General features: G+C 38.7%; 1 protein-coding gene across 9 annotated transcripts in view; it reads right to left on the bottom strand.

Moving 5' to 3' along the window:
* The window catches only part of SPAG9 (sperm associated antigen 9), a 139,580-nt gene that overhangs the window by 37,339 nt on the left and 77,947 nt on the right, over window positions 1-24,294 (bottom strand). For 5 of the 9 annotated variants that reach the window (XM_045984293.1, XM_045984295.1, XM_045984301.1 and 2 more), the window contains 7 exons: window positions 16,926-17,133; window positions 16,100-16,199; window positions 9,775-9,896; window positions 4,813-4,824; window positions 3,063-3,120; window positions 1,184-1,336; window positions 558-609 (listed from right to left, as the gene is read on the bottom strand). In XM_045984293.1, the coding sequence (XP_045840249.1) occupies window positions 558-609; window positions 1,184-1,336; window positions 3,063-3,120; window positions 4,813-4,824; window positions 9,775-9,896; window positions 16,100-16,199; window positions 16,926-17,133 (705 nt within the window). The remainder of the gene's footprint in view (window positions 1-557; window positions 610-1,183; window positions 1,337-3,062; window positions 3,121-4,812; window positions 4,825-9,774; window positions 9,897-16,099; window positions 16,200-16,925; window positions 17,134-24,294) is intronic. The other 4 variants (XM_045984294.1, XM_045984296.1, XM_045984298.1 and 1 more) reach the window with 1 other exon arrangement.

Genomic DNA, 24,294 nt, shown 5'->3' with positions numbered 1-24,294 from the left:
TGTTACGTATATTTTTGGTATGTACCAAGTATTACATATTTTTTTAAAAAAGCAAGATTGCAGGGGCATTAAATAATCATTCTGTGCAGGGCACCCTGTACAGATGCTGTGATGCTAATTATATTGGTAAAAACTCATATTTAGTCTTTTGTATTTACATTATGTTGAAAATAATATAAGCTGACTGCCTATTACTAAAGTTCTAGAATTCATCTTTGTTTAATACTATTAAACAACTTTTATAATCAAGCTTTCATATTTCTAAGTAAAAATTTGAGACAAAACAAACAATAATAAAACCCAAAATACTGCAGCTGGCCCTTGAGCTTGAAAATGCAAACAAGGTCACAGCACAGAGCCACAGAAAAAAAATGAGCACACCACACGTAGCCAGAAAGCTCAGCCTCTAGATACCATGTGGGAGAGTGCGCTGTCCTACTCATAACCACAAAGAGATCTTCTGACTATCTCTCTATAATGCTATATCCAAAGCTTCATTAGTAAGCTTTCTTAAAAACCGAAAAGTATTAAGAAAAAATCTGACATCATAAACCTACATCATCGTCATCTTTTGCTTTTTGCCGTGCATCTTCGGCTTCTGCACGAGCTCTGGTGGGGAAAAAAAAAAAAGAACATGTTATTTGAGTTCCGTTCATCTTTTCAAGGAATGAAAGAGTGGGTCAAAAATTTTAATTGACACGAAATGATTATTCTCTTTCCAGAGTATTTCATTTCCTTCACCTAGGGGAACATTAGTGTGGCACTGTTCTCAGGAAAAAAAGTATTAAAGAAAGCTGGGTGAAAGGAAAACAATGTTTCTAATTTTCTTATGAGCAAATTCCTGAATGGTTCTAAGGTTTTTCACTAGGATGGTGACAGCCATTAAAAAGTGACAATGATAAGGCTGGGCAAGCAGAAGAGTGTGCTTAGTGCGCTTACAGCAGAGGCACAGGGTACTAGGCTCCCTTCCCTTCCCAGCACCTCCTGTGGCTCCTGAATGGCTGGAAAGGGCCACCCACTGGGGCTGGAGAGGGCTACCAGGGGCAGAGCTGGCCCAGCAGGGGTGGGGTGGGTTGGGTTGGGAGGGGGTGGGAGTGGGAGACACACTTGCGACCCTTTGTGGTCCACCGGCAAAGACCGGTCAAAGACAGCTGGGTTCAGAGTGGCAGAGGCTTAAACTTACTTCCTAAGCTCCTCCTCCAGCTCCTTGTTCTTCTCCTCGAGCTTCAGCTTGGCTAGTTTCACAGCCTCCAGCTCCCCCTGCAGCACATCTTTCTCGCAGGTCAGCTCGTCCACCTTTGCGATCAAGTCGTTCTTCACTACATTCAAAGCGTGTCTAAGAAACACGTATATTGTGTATATCGTTACAAATGGATACCCTTCCTGTCTTTCAGCTTATTCTCTTACAGATGAAAGTAACTACAGAATCAAAGCTGACTAACTTAATTTAATATTTTGAAGATCTTCTACCCCGTGTTGTTTGTAGATAAAGATAAAAAAACACACAACCATTGAAGTTTTTACTCTTCGCACTTAGTGAAGAATAAACGGGGAAAGCAGAGCAGACCACCAACTAACAAAAATACCACAATTAACTAAGATGAAACTTTTACAAAATAGCATCCATAAGGGTACTATTGTTAAACTCGGGGGAAAAAACAATCAGCTAGTCAACAAATTTATCTTTGAATTTACCTTTAATAATTGATGAGAAAAAAGTATAAACTTGGGGCAGAAATCTGGGGGGAAAATTCTTTTTCATTTAAATTCAATTACCCAAGATACAGCATTGGTTTTTGATAGAATGTCCATGGAAAAATAAATCTAAGGTCTAGTTCTTTTGCATACAGGTGGGCATAGTGCCTCATTAACTGCATTCTACACACATGTTCTGGATCTAAACTGGATCTACACACATGTTCCAAAGTTGCTCTGACACAGCAAATTAACAAAGGGAACCTGGCTGCTTTTCCACAGGACTCAGGACCTGCCCCACTAGCCAAGACTTCCGTATGTTTGAGGTTCAAAGGCCCCACAAATTACACCTGAAAACCTTCAACTATGGAGGACAGCTGGGCGGGGGATAGATCAAAACATTTATGTAGAACTAAAGAAACCCCAGGAGAAAAGATAATAAAATAGGCATCCTCGGGGAGGGGCCCCCCCCCAAAAAAGCATATCAACTATCCAAGGTCTTTAAGAGAAAGACATGAATATTTGTAGGGTGGAAAGGAGATGAAAAATCTATTTCTGCAAAAACCAAAGCAACAAAACCTATCCATCAGGGAAATCAGGTCCTATTGCCCATTTACTCCTGTGTGTTGGGTATGCACATGAACCAAACACACGGAGAAGGCGAACAAGACAGGGGAGCTAGACTGTAGTCACAGGCTGTGTTAAACTGAACAAGCCGCTGACTAGATGAGAAAATTCAGTATCTTACATTCCTTGTTAAAATTCTGTATGTAGGGGAGTGTATATATATATATATATATATACGTATATACATATATACGTATATATATATATATACGTATATATACGTATATATACGAGTGTATATATATATATATATATACGTATATATATATATATATATGGACCTACTTGTGATCTCTGCCAAATAAATAATTAAATAAAAATCTTTTTAAAAAAAATCTGTATATAGGGATGCCTGGGTGGCTCAGTGGGTTAAACATCTGCCTTGGGCTCAGGTCAGGATTCCAGGATCCTGGGATCAAGCCCCCATCAGGCTCCCTGCTCAGCGGGAAGCCTGCTTCTGTTTCTCCGACTTCCCCTGCTTGTGTTTCCTCTCTTGCTGTCTCTGTGAAATAAATACATAAAATCTTAAAAAGAAAAAATTGTATATATTGGGGCACCTGAGTGGCTCATTGGGTTAAGCATTTGTCTTGGGCTCAGGTTATGATCCCAGGGTCCTGCTCAGCCGGGAGCTTCCTTCTCCCTCGCTCTGCCCCTCCCTTCTGCTTGTGTGTGCATGCTCTCTCTCTCTCTCTCTCTCATATAAATAAATAAAATCTTTTAAAAAATTTGTATATACTTACTTGGTTTCCAACAGTTGTGTATTTTCTAATATAAGATTCTCAACTTCACGACCCATTCCTACCAAAAAAATTTTAAAAAATAAATAAATAAAACCTTTCAAAAAATTATCAAAAATTATATAAATTTGTATTATAATAAACTAGATATCCAAATTTTAATTTATAATTTGTATCTATTCTTTAGTATTTTTTCTATAATTTCTTTTGATATATCTACTTGCATAGGTTATAAAATTATAATTATCCATCAAAAAATAAAGATTTTGTTAGCCAATTCTTTGTAACAGTCTGTATTTTGTTTCTCATAATTATTTCAATTGATCAAGACTTTTCTGCTGAACATTCTAAAAAGTAGCAGTAAAATATTTAGAGGAAAAAAAGTGTAAGCATTAATACAGATCAGAAATCATTTCCAAATCACAGCTGGTATTTTAGGCTTTTGCCTAATAATGAGGTCTTACTAAGAAAGAACAGGCAGAAACAGGCCAAAGAAGGACGGAATCCCAATGCAGATGAAACCTTACCAAATAAATTATGGTCTTAAAGCCCATGCATTCCATGTAAAGCAAAAACAAAGAACAAGAAATGTTTTATGTAAGAAACAGCATGAAAATAGATTATTAATCTGTAAAGTTTTATGCATGATATGAAATACACCTGGAATCACAGTGTTATGACTTAATGCATAATGATGTGCAAAAGATAGAAATTAAGATGATTTCCTCCATTCATAAGGATGCTCTCTGACATGTTACACCTAAAAAAAAAATGCTTTACCAATTCTTTTGTGCGATGAAACTGAATAATTGGATTGAAAATCCCACATCAATAATATAAAGTTTCCTTCAAAGTGTCACCCCTCTGAAATAATAATCAGTTATTACTTTACAGAATCCTTTTAATAATTTAATGAGGACTGTAAGGCAGAGTATTCAATGCAAGATTCAATGCAATGATCTTTAGGGAGAAGAAAGTTATTTAATTTGCTACTTATAAGAAACTGAAGAAGTAAAACAACACACTAGGGAAGGTATCTCAAAAAAGTTACAAAAACAAAAAGGCAAAACAAAGCAAAGACCCACCATTCACTTATCCTAAGGTAATGTTGAAAAACTACATACAATGGAAGAAATATTCATATAACCCAGCTATACAGGAAGTCCTAAGAAAACTATATAAGGAAAAGGAGTTAACGTGTCCCTTGATATTTTAAAAGGTAGTATTTCAAATGACTAAAAAGGTAATTTAAAATCAACCTAGGAATGCTAAAAATTGTACGCTCACACATGAACTCATACTTTCTCTGTATTATAATTATCTCAAATATTCTCAAAGATCAGTGTACTTCTACCATGAAGAACTAAATATTACATAGTAGCTTATTTAATCATCTATGTATTCTCCAAAAGGTGAAAATAATGACAAACTAAAAAAGGTTTCCAAATTCCAATTCCAAAATGAATTTTGGCAAGATATGCTGAAATATTTGCTTTTGACTAACGTTAACTTTCAATAAAGCTATACAGTCAGAAGAAATAGGTTTAGATTGGTTGAAAGAAGCTTATGTAATGACTATGTTTGCCATAAACTCTCAAGCATGTAGGGAGATAAGCATAAAAGCTGAAAATATATGGAAGGCAAAAAAAAAAATTTGAGCAGAAAAATGAGGAGGAAGCATTGCATGAGAATAGCAGCCAGGAACACCTTGCTTAAAAAGCAGTAATAGTAAAGTATTTAAAAGCATACACACCAGAATATTCCCCTGGGTAAGCAGCCCAAGAGAAAAATGAATGAGAATCACAATTAGATTGTTTTCAGAAAGCAAGATCTCTGCTCATTTATTTCAATGAGAGGAGACAATAAAATTTAAAAGATGTAGAGAAACAATTAAACACAATAAAGTGCAAATATTATAAATAAGAGAAAATTTTGAAATATGTATTCTATGGGAATTGTATCTGATAATGTAGGTTCTAAAGTTTACACACTCTCAGTGAAGAATTCTCTCAAAATCTTGTGTATAAATTTAATATATATGTCAATAGGATTGTCCAAAATTTTCATTTTGAAATGTATTGATAAAAACTAACTCATAACTATAAGAAAAACATAACTTGGAGGCAGCCCCATTTCTATTCAAGGTTTCAACCAAACATAAACTTAGGTTTGACATATTTGGAAACTTTAACTATTAAAAACATGCAAAAAACTGCCTGGCAGATTTTAAAGTCACAGAAGTCTCATTTGGATTTTAGCATCAACCCTCAAGCTAGGTTCATAGTTGGGCCTCCAAATTATCTGTCAATCCCTTGAGAAAGTATGCACAATTTTATCTTCCTATACATTCATTTTTTCAAAAGTACACTGCTTTCTTGCAAATTCTCCCATAAAGGAGTTTTAATCCTAAAAGGTGAAGAATCACAGAATTAGAGGGGAAATAAAACCATTAGAACTATTTAGCAATCCATTCACTCAATTGCTGTGCTATGGTCCTAAAGACTCAATAGCAACAGACAAAGCTGTCTTGGCCACACAGGGCTCAGAGCCTACCCAGAGAGGTAAGTACATACAAAATTACAGTGAAGTATAAAGAGTGGCATAGTTTAAAAAAAAAAAAAAATGAGCGCCATGAGGATACATTTCAGGGACAACTAAGCTTTAACTAGGGGATCAAGGCAGAATTCCAATAGGAGGATATGCCATTTAAACAGAGGCAAGGAGATTTATAAAGAGATATGCAGTTTTTGTTTTTGTTTTTTTTAAAGAAAAGGGAATAAACAAGCCCTGGCCTTGGTGATTGCTTCTGAGAGAAGAGGGAGAGATTCCGAATGGAGAACTCAGTGGATGGTGAGGCATTCACGGAGACAGTACCTACTGGACTAAGAACAGCCCTGAACAGAACAATGAACATAATGAACTGAGCTACAGGCACATCAAAAGTAAAGCCCTACAAATCACCTTAGAGGTGTCTCCTGGGCTGTTTCAAAATAACAATCTGGAGCTCTAGAAAAAGATGCTGAAAGGAGATAAACACTGCAGACCTATTTTCCATGAAAGTCTAGAAACAAGGGCAAATAAGATTTCCCAAACAAAGAAGCAGGCCTTTGATAACCTCAAAGATGGGCAGAGGGAAGAGGATCCTGCAAAGACTGAAAAAGAATAGTCAGAGGCAGAAAAGTCTCCTATCACAGAAATCCAGCAAAGATGGTGTTAAAGACAAATGTTATCTGAGAAGTCCTGTGAAAGAACAGAGAAAGAACCGCTGGATATAGTAAACAAGGCTGTTTCACTGCATGTGAGTGTGGGGAAGAATGCCCATATAGAGTACAGGGGGGTGAGATGCAAGTGGGAAAGAGGAAATCCTGACAGTTAAAAGCAGCTACACTTTCAAGAAGTTTACTTTGCTTGATCATGTATCACAAGCATCTAGAATAGTGTCAGACACATAGCAGATACCTCCTCAGTATTGCTGCATAAAGGTGTGACCAGAAATGGAAGGAAAGGGAGTGACAGGGTGCGAAGGTACTGAAGATAGAGGTGCAGAGGAGGGCAGTACTTTCATTCTTTTTTTTTTTCTTAAAGATTTCATTTATTTATTTGACAGACAGAGGCCACAAGTAGGCAAGAGAGGCAGGCAGGGAGAGAGAGGAGGAAGCAGGCTCTCTGAGGAGCAGAGAGCCCGATGTGGGGCCCGATCCCAGGACCCTGGGATCATGACCCGAGTCGAAAGCAGAGGCTTTGGCCCACTGAGCCACCCAGGCGCCCCAGTACTTTCATTCTTAAGTGGAAAAGATTCAAACATGTTTAAATGACAAAAATAGAAGTAAAGATAGTGAAGCTGAAAATATAGAAAGATAATAGGGACGCCTGGGTGGCTCAGTTGGTTGGATGACTGCCTTCGGCTCAGGTCATGATCCGGGAGTGCCCAGATCGAGTCCCACATCGGGCTCCCAGCTCCACAGGGAGTCTGCTTCTCTCTCTGACCTTCTCGTCGCTCATGCTCTCTCTCACTGTCTCTCTCAAATAAATAAATAAAATATTTAAAAAAAAAAAGAAAAAGAAAATATAGAAAGATAATCAAGAGAATGAAAATCCCAATAGGAGGATGTATGCCTTCCAAGTTCTAGAGTGTGGCTGTGGAGTGACTAAAGTGAATGGGAAAAGGATCAGTGAAAATAAGCAAGTCAAGAGACAAGGACAAATGGGGGGTGAGGAGGACTTTACCTCTTTTATATAATTAAAAGCAGAAAAAATAATCTAAGTGTGGAGTATATGCATAATGATTGCAAAAATGTATATCCTCGAACAAGAGAAGAGTTTTACAAAAATATATTACAATAACATAGTAATCAAGAAAATGAACAGAGCTATAGAAATGGGACTATGTATTTATCAACCCAAGGTCAATTAAAGAACTTTGGGAAACAATTTTGGTGGTTTCACTATCTTCCATTTCCTCAACTGCTATCATGAAATCGTACAGAAGAGAAGCCAGGGAACAACTACGTGCCTTGGAAATTTCATTTACCATCTTTGACCAAAAGGTATTCATGCAGGACTAAGTCACTACACTTAAGGTGATATAGTAAAAACTTCTAATCTGGAACATTCTAGAGATAAATATATCAATATCTACAAAAGGCAAAGACACTAGTTTACACTCTATTTCTTATTTTCAAAGTAGAAAGAAAACCAGAGTATTAGGATTTTGCTTTTAACCTATTCATTATGGTTAATTTTCTGACTTAAAGAATGGAAGTTTTCAGAAAACACAAGATTTAAAAAGACCACAATTATTTCTAAGTACTCTGTGGCTTCTTAACTCTTTACGAAAAGGAAAGTTTGGGAATCACCAACCTCAAAAATTATATTATTCAATACTGGAATATGAAGTAGCAGAATATATAAACCGAATTAAAAAGGATGCAGGAATTGGAGGGGGGCATATATTGATTCTGGTCATTATACAACTCCATGCTTTTGTTAAAGGTAAAAAAATTCATCATAAAGAGTGATTTTCTACTGTACATAAATTTGAATATAAATTTAAATACTTAAAAATTCTTCTTTCCAGCATTTTTTGCACCTACCGTTCAAATATGCCAAGGGACTCAGTTTCATAAAAGGAACTTTTCATTCATAATTTAATGTTAACTAAAGTTAAAGTGTAAATTTAAAAATGGAGTATTCCTTAAGAATTAATCTTTACCCCTCCTGGAGAAATGCAAACTTACTCAATTGCCTCCAGTACTTAACTTATACTTTAATGGTGGGAGTTTATGTCTAATTCAGGAAGTTTTATTTATAATAAACTTTCAATCTCTCTTACTAGATAGACTGAGTTCCATTTAGACAGAACTTATGTTTCCTTCAAAAAATACTTCAAACTTTCGAGAACACAATGGCAATCAATACTCAGCGGGGAGCCTGTTACCTCCCATCCCTCTCTGCTTGCCTATCTGCCTACTTGTGATCTCTGTCAAATAAATAAATAAAATCTTAAAAAAAAAAATTTAACACAAAATAATGCAAGGAATCCCACTCCACAGTCACAAAAATTGACAAAAAGCACCTTTTGAGAACACTGTAGTCTGTATTATAATTACACTAACAGATACATAATAGATACATAAATTTCTTCAAGGCTGGTATCTATTCCAAAGGCAAGGGTTTTTAATACCATAAGGCTTTCAATCTCTGTAAGATCTTAAGTTACAAAAAGATACACCAAAGCTAACTGACATAAGTCAAAATCATGTAATTATTGTTCAAAGAGACTTCAGAGATCACCTAAAACAGGAGTCTATACATTCTTTCTGTAAAGGGTCAGATGGTAAATATTTTAAGTCTTTGTACGCCAAAGGATCTCTGTAACAGTCTACTTAACTCTGCTGTTACGTGCAAGAGCAACTACAGACAATAAGTAAATGAATGAGAGTGGCTGTGTTCCAATAGAGCTTTATTCATATACATAGGAGATGTGCTGGGTGTGGACCCATGAGCTACACAGTTCACTCAACCCCAACCCGTGAACTTGAATCCGGCTCCTTCATTTTATACACAAAGAAACTAAGGCCAGGAGAGGTTAAGCTCTTTGGCAAAGGTCACCAGATAAATAACGGAAGAGCCAAATGCAGTATTCTTTTCAAACCAGATGTTCTTTAACAACACAAACGCTAAAATGATTACCTTCCCCACAGAGCTAAAACAGAATATTCTGTGAAATCTCAGAAAAAACAAGTATTACGTTTTCTTTTTAAATTAAAGTCAACAGAATTTAAAGTACTCTATAAGCCAGGAACTACCTATCTATCAATCTATACATTTACACATCCACACATCTGGATGCACACACACATACACACACCCAGATATATATCACTGTGCTCCTTATGTGTAATACAGTTCTTGGACTATAGCATGTGTTCAATAAAATGTGCTGTATGAATTTCAAAATACAAATTAAAGTGCAATGCAACGAGAGAGATATCCATATATAAAGATGCTTTCATTTAAAACTTTTATGATCTCAAAGAATACATTCCTTTTAATTACCTGAAAGTTTAATAACTGTGTGCTACTGATCAGTTAGGGACATTTTAAAGGAATTTTTAATTACATCATTTTAAAAATATATTTCTAAAACAGTATACTTCTTCAAAAAAAAAAAAATAAAATAAAACAGTATACTTCTTCAGATAAGCTATCATACCTAGTAGATCTGCTCCTTCATCCACATCTCCAATTAGGCCTGAGCCAGCTGAAGACAGTTCTTCAAAGAGAGATTCTGTATTACGATCAAAAGCTTTGTTTTCTATGCCTTTGGTGGGAGTGCTGTGCAACAGAAACAACACAACCAAATCAACATATATTACAGACGTTATCAACAGTGTAAAGTGAATACAACAGGCAAATAATTGTCCACTTGTAGTTTATATTTAATACAAAATATAATTTTAAAAGATTTTTAAAAGGTTTCCTACGGAATTCTCATTAAACTGCACAGAAAGAACTGCTGAAGAAAATACAGAATGTTTATTTTTTGGTCATATCCCAGTAAACACAAACAATAAATGACAGCTAACAGAGCACAACTCTGCCTTGTATCAGACATTATAAAAGCACTTTACCTAGATTTCCTTACTGAATCCTCCCACCTACTCTACAAAGGAGGTACTATTATCCCAATTCTATAGAATAGGAAACTAAAGAGATGAAGAAATTTCCCAAGATCATCCAACAAATGAGAGAAAAAGGAAGGATTCAAACCCAGACAGCCAAGCTTCAGAATCCATGATATTAACTAACTACCATGTTTTATGTTGTCTGGATATAAAATGGCATGGGCATTTTATTTTTAAGGGCAATTACAGTATCTGTTAAAATTCAGAATACAAAAACCCTCTGATGCAAGAATTCACTGTCAAAAAAATCCTACAAAAATCCTGTCCTAAGAAAGTAATTACGAGGGGTGCCTGGGTGGCTCAGTGGGTTAAGCCCTCTGCCTTAGGCTCAGGTCATAATCCCAGGGTCCTGGCATTGAGCCCCGCATCAGGCTCTCTGCTCAGCAGGGAGCCTGCTTCCCCATCTCCCTCTCCCTCTGCCTGCCTCTTGCCTACTTGTGATCTCTGTCAAATAAAAAAATAAAATCTTAAAAAAAAAAAGAAAGTAATTATGAATGTAAAAGGATGGTCCGAGCAGCATTCTTATAGTAGCTAAAAGATGAAATGACGTTAATGATCATTAACAGGTCAGAGTTAAGTTACGGATATACATAAATGTTAAAGATTTTTAACGTTATAGTTAAAAACTAAAACCCATTATAAAGAGGTGTTTTTAAAAAAGCAAGGGGATGCCTGCGTAGCTCAGTGGATTAAATGTCTGCCTTCTGCTCGGATCATCGTCCCAGAGTCCTGGGATCAAGTCCCGTTTCAGGCTCTTTGCTTGCCAGGGAGCCTGTTTCTCCCTCTGTCTGCCTCTTACCCTGCTTGTGCGCTCTTGCTCTCTCTCTCTCTCTGACAAATAAATAAATAATAAAAAGCAAGTTACAACACAGTGTATATAAGCCTTTTACAGCATGGAATATGCAAAGAAATGGGGAAATGTGTATGTTCGTGCTTTAATGTTATATTTATATTAATAGAAAAAAGTTCGGGTGCTGGGTGGTGCAGTTGGTTAAGTGTCTGACTCTTGCTTTTGGCTCAGATCATGATCTCAGGGTCATGGGACGGAGCCCCATATTGGGTTCTGTGCTCAGCACGGGAGTCTGCTTAGGGTTCTATTTTATCTCCCTCTGCCCCTGCCCCCCTGGCTTTCTCTCTAAAATAATAAATAAATCTTAAAAAAAAAAAAAAGTTTGCACAGGATTTCCAGTTAAACTTGGTGGACTAAACATAGTCATTTTCCACCTATAGAACATAGGGAATAGAAAAAGAAATTGCAGCAGATGGAATGTGAACAAAACTCCGTAAGATGGAAAACAGGCAAACAGGAGAAAGTGATTTGACCAATCAGAAAAAGCTGAAATCTAAGCCACTAGCGTTTAGGGAGGAACTCAGCATGCTGCCAGAACCTCTGAAAGGGCCAAGCACTGAAGGAACCAGCAGTCTACAGAAAGATGCATGCAAGGGAGGACATAAAACAGAAGGCTGGGATGAAAGACAGCACAAGAAGCAATATGAGTGAGATCCAGTCCTCGAGAACAGAGATCTCCCTCCCCACAGCATCCGCTCCCTAAACAATGGATGCCATATTTACATGTTAAAAGCTGGAAACCAGAGAATCAGCATCAATTACTTCAGTTCCAGCAAAATAGCCAGGGAGCACAAGACCTTTAAAGAAGGCCTTTATTATAAAATAAAAGAGTCCAAAAACAAATGCACTAAGACAGAAGCACTCAGAGGAAAAAGGAGACAACTCAAGCAACAGGAAAAAAAAACGTGGAACAACAACAACTAATTTTTTTCAGACTAAACATTGTATCCACAAAAGAAGAGCAGGATGTTATAAAGAGCAATCTTAGTCCGGGGGGGAGGGGGGGGATCAAAGAGGGCTGAAAGATAAAAGTTGAAGAAATCATATGAAAGTTAGGACAAAAAAAATAGAAGGGAGGAGGTGGAATTATGAGGGTTAGTCCAGGATGTTCAATAGCTACCTAACAGATATTCCAGAAAGAGGAAAGGACAACAGTAAGGAGAAATAACAAAATTTCTCAGAATTGGGAGATATGAATTTCCAGATGAAAGAACTTACCACATATAAGACACAAAAGAAGACCCCTACGTCAAGCACACAATCAATTAATTTTTTAAAAGATTTTATTTATTTATTTGAGAGAGAGAGAGAGAAAGAGAGAGAGCATGAAAGGGGAGGTCAGAGGGAGAGGCAGACTCTCCATGTAGCTGGGAGCCCAAAGCAGGGCTCAATCCCAAAACTCCGGGACCATGACCTGAGGTGAAGGCAGTTGCTCAACCAGCTGAGCAACCCAGGCACCCCGATCAATGAATTTTTAAAGGGGAGGGGCACATGAGGGATAAAGTGAAGATCCTAAAAGCTTCCAGAGAAAATAAACAAAAAAGCAAGAATCCAAATGGCACTCTCAAAACTCAACGTGACAATGAAGCAATGTCTTCACAATTCTGAAGGAAAACTTCTGAATATTTTCCAACCTAGAATTTCTGTTAGTCACTCAGCACCAAGTCTGAGATTCTCTCTCCCTCTCTGCCCCTCCCACTTGTGCTCTCTCTGTAAAATAAATATATCTTTAAAAAGAAGCACCAGCAAGATGACCAGGGATCCTGGAAACAGAAGATACAACAGAGACAGAGGTGAATTCCCAGCATGATAGTGAGGTCAAATGCCAGGACCAGAGCCCATGACAGCCTGGGCTGGAAGATGCAAACGGAAGACCCCAGGATAGAGGGTGCCGGGAAGCTGGCTTTGCATTAGGCCATTTTTGAAAGCATTTACATTTATGATTTGCAAGGTACCTCTCCTTGAACTAGCAATAGGTATGCAGAAGCCTAAGCAAACAAAACAAAACAAAAATCCACCAGGTTTTACTAATTCCAGAAAAACAAAGTTGCACAAGATAGGAAATATAGGGACGCCTGGGGGGCTCAGTTGGTTGGACGACTGCCTTCGACTCAGGTCATGATCCCGGAGTCCCGGGATCGAGTCCCGCATCGGGCTCCCAGCTCCATGGGGAGTCAGCTTCTCCCTCTGACCTTCTCCTCGCTCATGCTCTCTCTCACTGCCTCTCTTTCAAATAAATAAAATCTTAAAAAAAAAAAAAAAAGATAGGAAATATAATCACAGCATATTCTATGGCTAACCTGTGATCAGTATCTATATAGTCATAATGATTTAAACAATGAATGTTAATGTAACAAAAACTGACAATTATATTGAGAGGATGAAAGGAAGGATGGTGGTTTAAAGAGCTGTACCCTTGTCATCTTTCACTATAAGGTCCACAGCTAGTATCACAGCATTTCTACATCTGATCCACAGAATACAGAAAAGGACCTAAGTGACATCTTCTCAAGGCTACATGTACAAGGGTGCAGCTAATTCATTATACAGAAGAAGCTTTGGGGCACTAAGACTTAATTTTCTCACAGAATCCCAGCTGTGGGGGCGCCTGGGTGGCTCAGTGGGTTAAGCCTCTGCCTTCGCCTCAGGTCATGATCTCAGCATCCTGGGATCGAGCTCCGCATCGGGCTCTCTGCTCAGTGGGGAGCCTGCTTCCCCCTCTCTCTCTGCCTGCCTCTGTGCCTACTTGTGATCTCTCCCTCTCTGTCAAATAAATAAATAAAATCTTAAAAAAGAAAAAAAAAAAAAGAATCCCAGCTGTGAACACAAGGAGCAAGGAAAAGCAGCACAAGGATGTGACTTAAATACCTGAAGAAAAATAGCAAAAGAGAACTAAGATGTGGCTGTTGCCACCGCCACACCCACAATCACGGGGAAGCGCGAGTTCTCCATGGGCATGACTCGTGAGGACCGCTCTAAGGTGGTCAGTCAGGTGCTCAACAAGCTGACAGGAGTTCAGTTTGACAAGGACCTGCCCAACAAGAAGGCCTGCATCAGCTCTGGGAGTGTGGACACTCTGTTGGAGGCCCTGGAGAAAGAGGAAAGGCTGTTTCTAACCTTGGCCCAAAGTAGCCAAGGTCTGGACCCCTGGGCCTAAGATGGACCAAAGGGGGGCAGAACGCTGACCCTCTCCTGCCCTGCAGACAGACCAGGGGCCTGGCAGTCCTGCTCAGGGAAGGGTGTTCCTGCAGACACCCTCCTTTAGCCTGCTGGCCCTCCCCAGCATCCCTGCAATGAAGTTGAGCCACTTTTGTTGAGAAAAAAAAAGAGAGAAGGAAGAAGTGAGAGACACTGCCTCTTGAGAGTGGGACTAAGGGGTAGGGACAAGGGACTACTACTGCCCTTCATATTTTGAATTATTACCATTTGACCTTACTATTATACATGCATTAGTCTAATAAAATTTTTTTTTTTCATTTTTAAAGAGGTTCAGGATGACAAACTGTAACTGCTAATAAGCGGCTGTGTCTCCTGAGGCTTAGGAAAGGCCAGATGAAAAGCAAATTTCACTTCTTACAAAGAGAGAGTGCACGTGCAAGTGGTGGAGAGGGGGAGAGAGGTGGAGAGAGGGAGCAAGAACATCCCAAGCAGGCTCCACACCCAGAGCAGAGACGGACACAGGGCTCACGGCTCAACGTGGGGCTCTGATCTTACAGGCCCTGAGATCATGACCTGAGGCAAAATCAAGAGTCAGGCACTTAGCCAACTGTGCCACCCAGCTGCCCCTGCGTTGTTTACATTTGTAAAGAAATAATAAAAAATATTTTCACAGGACAAGGCCTTTGGAATCAGAGAGTCCTAGATTGAATGGCAGCTCTCCTTGCTGACTAGGTTATGTTTGCCAAGTTATTACACATTTCTGAGTTTCCTTACCTGTAAAATGGGGATGAAGACGTTGACTTCATAAGGTTGTAATTAAAATTATATTACATGATGAGGACGACAATAATACTACCTAACATTTATTAAACTGGGCCCTTTGCCAATGATTTAACATACCTTGACTGATTTAATCATAATCATCTGAGGTATTATCACATTTCCTTCTTATGAAGGAGAAAATACACATCAGATTCAAATCCAAGGCAGTATTTGAACCCACAGTCTTACTCTAGGTTCATGCTTTTAACCACAACTGCAGTGATCAATAAATGGCGTGTATTTTTGTAGTCATTATTATTAAAGGATAAATGTTATGGAAGAAATTAAAAGAAATGCAGTAGCTCTTGAGTGAAATTCCTGAACATCCATATGCTTTAGAATACCTTGATTAAGATGATAGGTAACAATCTCTTCCCAACACTAAACAGGCTCACCATGTAATGAAACTAATTTCTTCCAATAATGAGATCATTACAGTTTGATCTTTTTTTGTTGTTATTGTTATTGTTGTTTTGTTTTGTGTTTTTGTTGTTGTTGTTTGGTTTTTTTGAAAAGGCTCCACACCCAACATGGGGCTTGAAATCACAATCCTAAAATCAAGAGTCAACTGCTCTTCGGACTGAACCAGCCAGGCATCCTAAAACCATTACAGTTTTGAAGTGAGTACATATGCTTCTTCCTGATCTGGTGGAAGGAACAAAGGTTGCTCAAATTGTTACTTCCCCTACTCCTGTTTCTATGTTTCCTCAAATTCTAAAAAGTATTGGTTACATCTTGGCTATCTTCTTCCCCTATCCTTTCATATGCTCCTAAATCCCTGATGCTGCAAAGGCAACATTTCACCACAAAACATTTCAACCACGTACAATGTCCAGTTTCAAAAATGGAAACTAGAATATAATATTAACATTTCTTCAGCAAAACATTTGAATGCCCCTTTTTTCGGCAAGAGACCAGAGAATAACAGTATGCTTCTGGGAGAGGGGAAAGAAAGGATAAAAATGTCTTCATCTTAAAAAAAAAAAAAAAAAAAAAATGTCTTCATCTGACATTGACAGTACCTTGAGCCTTTATATCCACTGAGATCCTTGTCCATATCCAACTCAGGAGTGGATTCAATGATTGCTTGAACTTCTGACTTCTCTTCATTTTCAGCAGAGCCTTGGGAAAAGGACAAGATGACATAAATAATGCATGTATCATATACTGACCCTAATATGAAAATCCTCTTGCTTCAGTGGTTATGATCAAATAAATCATTTGATCATAAAAATAATTTTAATAAATAATCTGGGGCGCCTGGGTGGCTCAGTGGGTTAAAGCCTCTGCCTTCGGCTCAGGTCATGATCCCAGGGTTCTGGGATCAAGCCCCGCATCGGGCTCTCTGTTCAGCAGGGAGCCTGCTTCCTCCTCTCTCTCTGCCTGCCTCTCTGTCTACTTGTGATCTCTGTCAAATAAATAAATAAATAAAAAGAAATCTTAAAAAAAAAAATTTTTAAGGATTGGGTTCTAGGAAACATGGGGTTAGACAAGACATCATATATTCAATAAACAGTGAATATCAGAAACTGATAAATAACCAAAGTTTTTACTTGTATTTCTTGGGACACAGTCCATTTTATCCCAGGGCAGAACTCCTTGTTTGTTTATTTACTAATTTAGGGGTGAAATACAGAGAAATTAAAGATGAAGACTATTGTCCTACCTTTCAGGCTCTCCATTCCCCAAGCTCCCCAAATTTGTCTCTCAAAAACTTTGATCATCATCCCTTTTAAGCTTACTTATAATTCAGTATGGTTTTATAAATCAAAGCAGTAACACCCCTAAGATGTATCTTTTCACACCCACATGATCTTTACCAGAAAGTAAAGAACTAGCATCACTTACCTGTTGAAGCATTTCTAGTTTCTTGGGCTACCTGTACTTCAATATGCTTGCTTATCTCTGATTTATTTGGTGTATCTGCAACCTTCACAAATCCTTCATTATCTTCCTTTAAGGGAGTATCAGTAGGAAGTGTGGCCACGTCTGATGCAGCTGTTGATGCTGGAGTAGTAGCTTTAGATCCTCCTTGGCTGACATCAGAAAGTTCATCCTACAAATAAAAAGAATTATTGAGGCAGGTTGCACCTGGATGGCTCAGTCAGTTAAGCAGCCAACTCTTGATCCCAGCTCAGGTCTTGATCTCAGGGTTTTAAGTCCAAGCCCTGTGTTAGCTCTACATTGGGCATGGAGCTTATTTAAAAAAAAAAAAAAAAAAAAAAAATCATGGCGAAATCTTTAAATGATTAGTTTATTTTAAGCCATTTTCTTAAATGGGTTAAGAAAAAAACTTGCAGAGAAAAAAAATTCTATTAAAAAACACTAATAGAGGCACCTGGGTGACTCCATTAGTTTAGCATCTGCCTTCAGCTCAGTTCATGATCTCAGGATCTTGGGATAGAGCCCCAAGTTGGGCTTCCTGCTCATCAGGGAAATCAGCTTCTCCGTCTCCCTCTGCCCCTCCCAACAACACTCACTCTCATGGTCCCTCTCTCTCAAAAAAACAGAATCTTAACAAACAAAACAAAACCAAAAAACAACAGAACAGCAGGGAATAAGAAGATTCTGAATCTCACAAGAGATTCAGAGTTTTGTACAAAGAAACATCCTGCATTCAGATCATCTGAAATACTGTTAAAAGGGCAGATTCTAAGCCCATCTCCAATCTTTAGGCAGTGAGACCAAGTAATCTGCATTTTAAAAAGAAACCCAGGTGATTTATATACTCATCAAAATTGATAATTACTACTCTAGGGTCCACAAATAGTCTTTAGGAAGGACACGTTCAGACTGAATTTTATGCAAAACTTTGTGGAGAATGCACTTTTCTGGAGGAAGAAAATCTACAACTTCTATCAGATTTTCAAAGAGGTTTAAGGCCCCCAAATAATTAAAAACAGTTGTCCAAAAACTGAATTGCTAGGTGGCATATCTGAAACTAACGTAACATTGTGTGTCGATTATACTTCAATAAGAGGGGGAGGGGAAAAAGTGGGGGAGGGCATTTAAAAAAAACAAAAAACCAAAGAAGAGGGGCGTCTGGTGGGCTCAGTTGGTGGAGTATGTGACTCTTGATCTCAGGTTCATGAGCTCAGGCCCCATGCTGGACATAGAGCCTGCAGTTGTGCAATGGCTACCGATAATGAGGTAGTTCTTTTAGAGCAAAGCGCTCAGGTCTTTAAAGAAATAAATAAATAAAAGAAAGGAACCTAGGGCAACTGGGTGGCTTGGCAGTTTAAGTGTCCAGCTCTTGGTTTTGGCTCAGGTCATGATCTCAGGTTCGTGAGACAGAGCTCTGTGTTGAGCTCTGTTCTAAAAGTGGAATCTGGGATTCTCTCTCCCTCTCTCCCTCAGATAAATCTTAAAAAAAAAAAAGAGAGAGAGAGAGAGAATCTGACAAAAAGTTTACAAGTAGTAGGAGGAGGAGCAAGAAGAAGAATTAGGGTCAATTAGTGAGTTTACCATTCACTAACTGTTTGACCTTGGGTAAGTTACATATTCTTTCTATATCTATTTCTTATTTGTAAAATAGAGATAAGGTACCTAATTAATAGATTATAAATTATTCTACATCAAGACTCTACAAAGTGTTCACACATACTGAGTGTTCAAAATGTTAGCAACTGGGACACCTGGGTGTTATCAGTCAGTTAAGCATCAGCTTCAGTTCAGATGATCTCAGTGTTCTGGGGATCGAGCCCCACATCAGGCTCAGGGAGGGGAATCCTGTTTCTCCCTCTCCCTCTTCCCTCTGCTTGTTCTCTCTCTCAAATAAATGAAAAACAAAAGCTTCGCAATTATTATATAGCAAATAAAATAATATGTTACAAACAACTGAGAATTTTGAAATGCATGCTTTTGGTCTAAAGCAAAAAGAATATATAAACGTATTAAGTTATGCTACTATGATGGAGGATGATTTTTAGTGACTTTTATTTCCCTCTTCAAAATTTTATAACTTTTAAAGCACATTGTTAAAAATGTTACAGCTATAGGGGCGCCTGGGTGGCTCAGTGGGTTAAAGCCTCTGCCTTCGGCTCAGGTCATGTTCCCAGGGTCCTGGGATCGAGCCCCACATCCGGCTCTCTGCTCCGCAGGGAGCCTGCTTCCTCCTCTCTCTCTGCCTGCCTCTCTGCCTAGTTGTGATTTCTCTCTGTCAAATAAATAAAATCTTAAAAAAAATGTTACAGCTATAAAAATAATGAAACAGAATCCATACCATTAAAAAAAAAACACTATACCAATCAAAATTACATACATAATCTAAGCTTTATATTATACTATCTGGGGGCACCTGGGTGGCTCAGTGGGTTAAGCCTCTGCCTTCAGCTCAGGTCATGATCTCAGGGTCATGGGATGGAGCCCCGCATCGGGCTCTCTGCTCAGCGAGGAGCCTGCTTTCCCCTCTCCCTCTGCCTGCCTCCCTGCCTACTTGTGATTTCTCTCCCTCTGTCAAATAAATTTCAAAAATCTTTAAGAAAATTAAAAAAAAGAAAGAGTGGCTGAATGAATACAAAACCAATTACCAGATGAGAATGCAGGGTGACGTGAATTATATATTTGCTGTGTCAAATCAAGAGCTCTTCATCCAGAGGATGTGACAGATAGATAGATAGATGTGTGTGTGTGTGTGTGTGTGTGTGTGTGTGTGAGAGAGAGAGAGAGAGAGAGAGAGAGAGAGATGGAATATTACTCAGCCATGAAAAAGAATGAAAACTAGCCATCTGCAACAAGAATGGAGCTATAGAGTGTTATACTAAGTGAAATAAGCCAGTGAGAGAAAGACAAATACCATGATTTCACTCATACATGGAATTTAAGAAATAAAACAAATGAGCAAAGGAAAGAGAGAGAGAGAGAGAGAGAGAGACCAAGAAGCAGCCTCTTAACTATACAGAACAAATAGTTACCAGAGGGAGGGTGGGTAGAGGTATGGGTGAGTAAATGGAAGGATATTAAAGAGTACGTTTATCCTGAGGAGCTCTGAGTAATATACGGAACTGCTGAATCACTATATCGTACATCTGAAACTAACAGAACACTGTATGCTAACTGGAATTAAAATTAATAAAAAAAAAAAAGACTTTTCATCCCTTCAACAGTGCCCCACAGCCCACTCTTCAACCCTATGCCAGACTCTGAGGGTTGTTTTTTTCTTGTTTGTCTATTTGTAAATGATGAGAAGGACAGAATGTCACAGAATGTGAATGCCATACCAGCATGAGTTACCCACTGAAGAGGCTGAGTATCTTGGCCCTACTGACGAGCCTGAGCTCTAACACCTGGTTAGAACCCAAGTGTTTGCCAAAGACCTTCATCCTAGAAAATTCCTGCTATTCTCAACTTCTGATTTTATATTATACTTGGACTTGAAAAAATAACTGGTCAGCAACCAATTATTTTATTGCTCATCATCATTTTAAGAAACACACATATCCACAACCAATAACGATCCATTTACCAAAAACAAATCTCCCCTGAGATTCTGAATCTATCAAAGGAAAAATAAAATAGTATACCCATGTTAGATTATGATAATTACCTAAAATGAATTTTCAGTGGCATGGGAGTCTTTATATGTTAAATTGGAAAATATATATATACTTTTAAAGAAATAAAATGTATATATGACATCATTTATAACAGCAAAAAACTTAAATGCTCTAAAATAGGAGATTAAGCAAACTACTTACAGATCCATAGAAGAGAATAGTATGCAGCGATTAAAAACTGTGCTGCAGAAGGTTATTTACTGAAATGGAAAATATTCAAAATATTTTGCGAAGACACTGGGGATTAAAACAATTCAGTACAGGGGCGCGTGGGTGACTAGTCAGTTAAGCGCCTGCCTCATGATCCCAAGGTCCTGGGATCAAGCCTCACATTAGGCTCCCGGCTCAGCGGGAAACCTGCTTCTCCCTTTCCCTCTGCCACTCCCCCTGCTTATGCTCTTGCTTTCTGTCAAATAAATAAATAAAATCATCTAAAAAATAAAAAATAGTAGTAATAATTTGAGGTCCATTTTTTTTCTTTTTTTTTTTAAATTTAAAGTAAGCTCTATGCTGGTGTGCCTGGGTGGCTCAATTAAGTGTCTGATTTCAGCTCAGGTCATGATCTTAGGGTCCTGGGATCGAGCCCCACTTCAGGCTCCCCGCTCAATGGGGATCTGCTTCTCCCTCTCCCCCTGCCCCCCACAAGCTCATGCTCTATCTCAAATAAATAAAATCTTTAAAAATAAATAAAGAATAAAGTACGCTCTGTGCCAAACATAAGGCTTGAACTCATGACTGTGTGATCAAGTCACATGCTCCACTGACTGAGCTAGCGAGGTGTGTCCCTTCAAGTCTATCTTGTACTTGTCATTTGTCTCTCAATTAAGTCAAGAAGAGAAATGATTTCCTCTTCCTCCCTATCACCCCACCCCCAATGCATAGTTACTTCAACCTTTAAAAAAAAAATTACTTAGTGGGGCACGTGGACGGCTCAATGAGTTACGTGGCTGCCCTCAGCTCATGATACTGCAGTCCTGGGATCAAGCCCCATGTCCAGTGGGCTCCCTGTTCTGTGGGGATTCTGCATCTCCCTCTCCCACTGTCCCGCCCTTGCTCCTTCTCTTTCTCTCTCTCTCACTCTTTCTCAAATAAATAAAATCTTTAAACAGATTTACTTAGTAATTAAACAGTTCACAACATAAAAAGTTTGACAAAAAGTCTTCCTCCCCAAATGCATCTGTGGATCTGGGAGTACCAAATAAAGCAACCAAGAGAGCTGAACCTAAACCAGGAAAAGGACTGGGCCATCACAGGGATTCTAAAGGTTTGGGACTACAAGGAAGTGGTAAATTAGGATCTGCCTAGAAGAAAATTGTAAATTTGTCATGGGCTATCCAAGTAACATGAGATTTATTTATCTGTAACTTACCTTTTATAGTTTTACCATATAAAAATATTTTATACTCATTAAAATAGCTCACTGTGTGGGTTGTAACTTCTGGATCTCAGGGAGAGCTGAGGAGAGAAAAGCTCTGAAATTGAAAACCATTTTTAAAAGAGGCATTACTCATTGGTCTCCCAGGCAGTGGTGACATAATCCTCCAAGATTAGTAGGAAAGGACTGACATGACAAGTCTCTGCTACAGTGTTTGGTTGGAGGCACTGTATTCTTATATGAAGAAATTATGTCTTTCTGTCACTAACAATGCCTCCAACTAAGAAAGAATGAAGAAAGACAAATCTAAATGTTTATCTTTTAAAAGATAAAGCATATCACTTTTAGTCTCAACAGTAAGCTTGTAAGATACCAAGTGCAAAATAACAGAAAATTCTTGGGGCACCTGGTGGCTGAGTTGGTTAAGCATCTGCCTTGGGCTCAGGTCATGGACCCAGAGTCCTGTGATCGAGTCCTCCCACCCCCAAAATCCCTGCTCAATGGGGAGCCTGCTTCTCTGTCTCCCTCTACCCCTCCTCCTGCTCATGCTCTCTCTTTCTCTCAAATAAATAAGAGTAATAAAGAAAAGAAAGATGGTAAATTTTATTCTGTATGTCCTTACTACATACAAAAAAGAAAATAGGTGTCATTACTTTTAGCTTCACTTGAGATACTATGGTGAAGGCTATCTGGCCTTTGTGCCATTTTCTTACTGGCCTTAGATATCAGGCCAAAAGTCTATAAGCCTTCACAAAATATTTTCAGTTTTCCCATTCATCAAATGCCTCCCTCGTGTGCTCAGTCCTGCACAGAATATTTATGTCATGTGTTAGTCAGCATTGCCCTGTAACTATTGATGTTCTGAGAGTTCATAAGTTTAACTAAAAAAGAAATTATCTACGGACAACTTAGAAATGGGGGGAGTGGTGCCTTGAGGTGGCTCAGTCGGTTTAGCATCTGTCTCTCGGTTTCGGCTGGTCATGTATCTCTGGGGTTGTGAGATCGAGCCGCACACTGGGCTCCACACTCAGCAAAGGGTCTGCTTGTGACTCTCTCCCTCTCCCTTTGCTCCTCCTCTCACTCCTGCATGAGCACACTCTTTCTTGATCAATACAATCTTGACAGAAGTAAAGAAAGGCTCCAGTGTAGAGTTTTCCTAAGTAGCCTGCCTGCCTTCATTTGAAATAAGCTAAATAAAGGGGCAAGCAACTCTATTACATAAGCCTGTTTTTTTTGATTCGAAGATTTTAAGCCTAATGAAAGAAAAGACAAAATTACAAAACCAGCCCCACGCATCCCCACTCTAACATTTCTCACCTAATATTTTAATTTTTATGTTTACATTTCTTTCCCCGCAAGTAAAAGTAAAATGTCTAAAGCAGTGGTTAAGCTCTTTTGATTTACAATTCTATGGCATAACAGAACCACAAAATTCTATGTGTACATGTATTTTCTGGGAAGTTTCATAACTATGGTTCCTAAAGGACTTTGTGACCCAAAGAAACACTAAGAACCCTAATTCTAGACACAACTAGATGAAATAAATCTAGATGTTAATTATACTGTAGGTTTAAGAAAATTCTGGAGAAAAAAAAAAAAGAAAGAAAATTCTGATTATTAAAGGAGAGGTATGAACGTCCTAACCCCGAGGGTATTTTTGAAGAAAGGGGACACTTTTATTGTCACAGATCAGCTGAAGGGTTTCCATGGACCTGGGTGGGTAGGGGCCCTAACCCACAGTGAGTGGGAGAAAAGCCTTGTTTTTATATCCCTAATGCCCAGGGTATCAAGCCTGACAGGAAGAAGGCTCACAACAGATGTTTGCTGACTAAAGCTGAACAGTGCCCTGACTGAAGCTTAAGAAATCTGTTCAAGCAGGGAGACAGCCTGCAGTATAAAGACACACTGGGGCTGTCTCCAGGATACGTACAAGTTATATACATTATGTCCTGAGGAAGGTATTTCTGCAAATCTGTGCGAGGGTATTTGTGTGTCTCCTACCTAAAGCTGGATAGATGGAAACAGGCTGAATTTTCATAGGATTTACTTGTATTTCCTCTCCCTTATTTAAAGATTTTATTTATTTGAAAGAGAGAGGGAGCATGCATGTGCACAAGCAGGGGAACAGAAGGCAGAGGGAAAGGGAGAAGCAGACTCCCTGCTGAGCAGGAAGCCCAACATGGGGCTCCATTCTAGGACCCAGGGATCATGACCAACTGACTGAGGCCCATCCAGGCACCCCTCTCCTTTATTTTAAAATGCTGTCTTTAGGGGAGGAGTAATTTAT

Source organism: Meles meles, chromosome 18 (assembly GCF_922984935.1).
Source record: "Meles meles chromosome 18, mMelMel3.1 paternal haplotype, whole genome shotgun sequence".
NCBI classification, from domain to species: Eukaryota; Metazoa; Chordata; class Mammalia; order Carnivora; family Mustelidae; genus Meles; species Meles meles.
The sequence above is the reverse complement of the archived record's forward strand: the minus strand, read 5'-3'. Positions and strand labels throughout refer to the sequence as shown.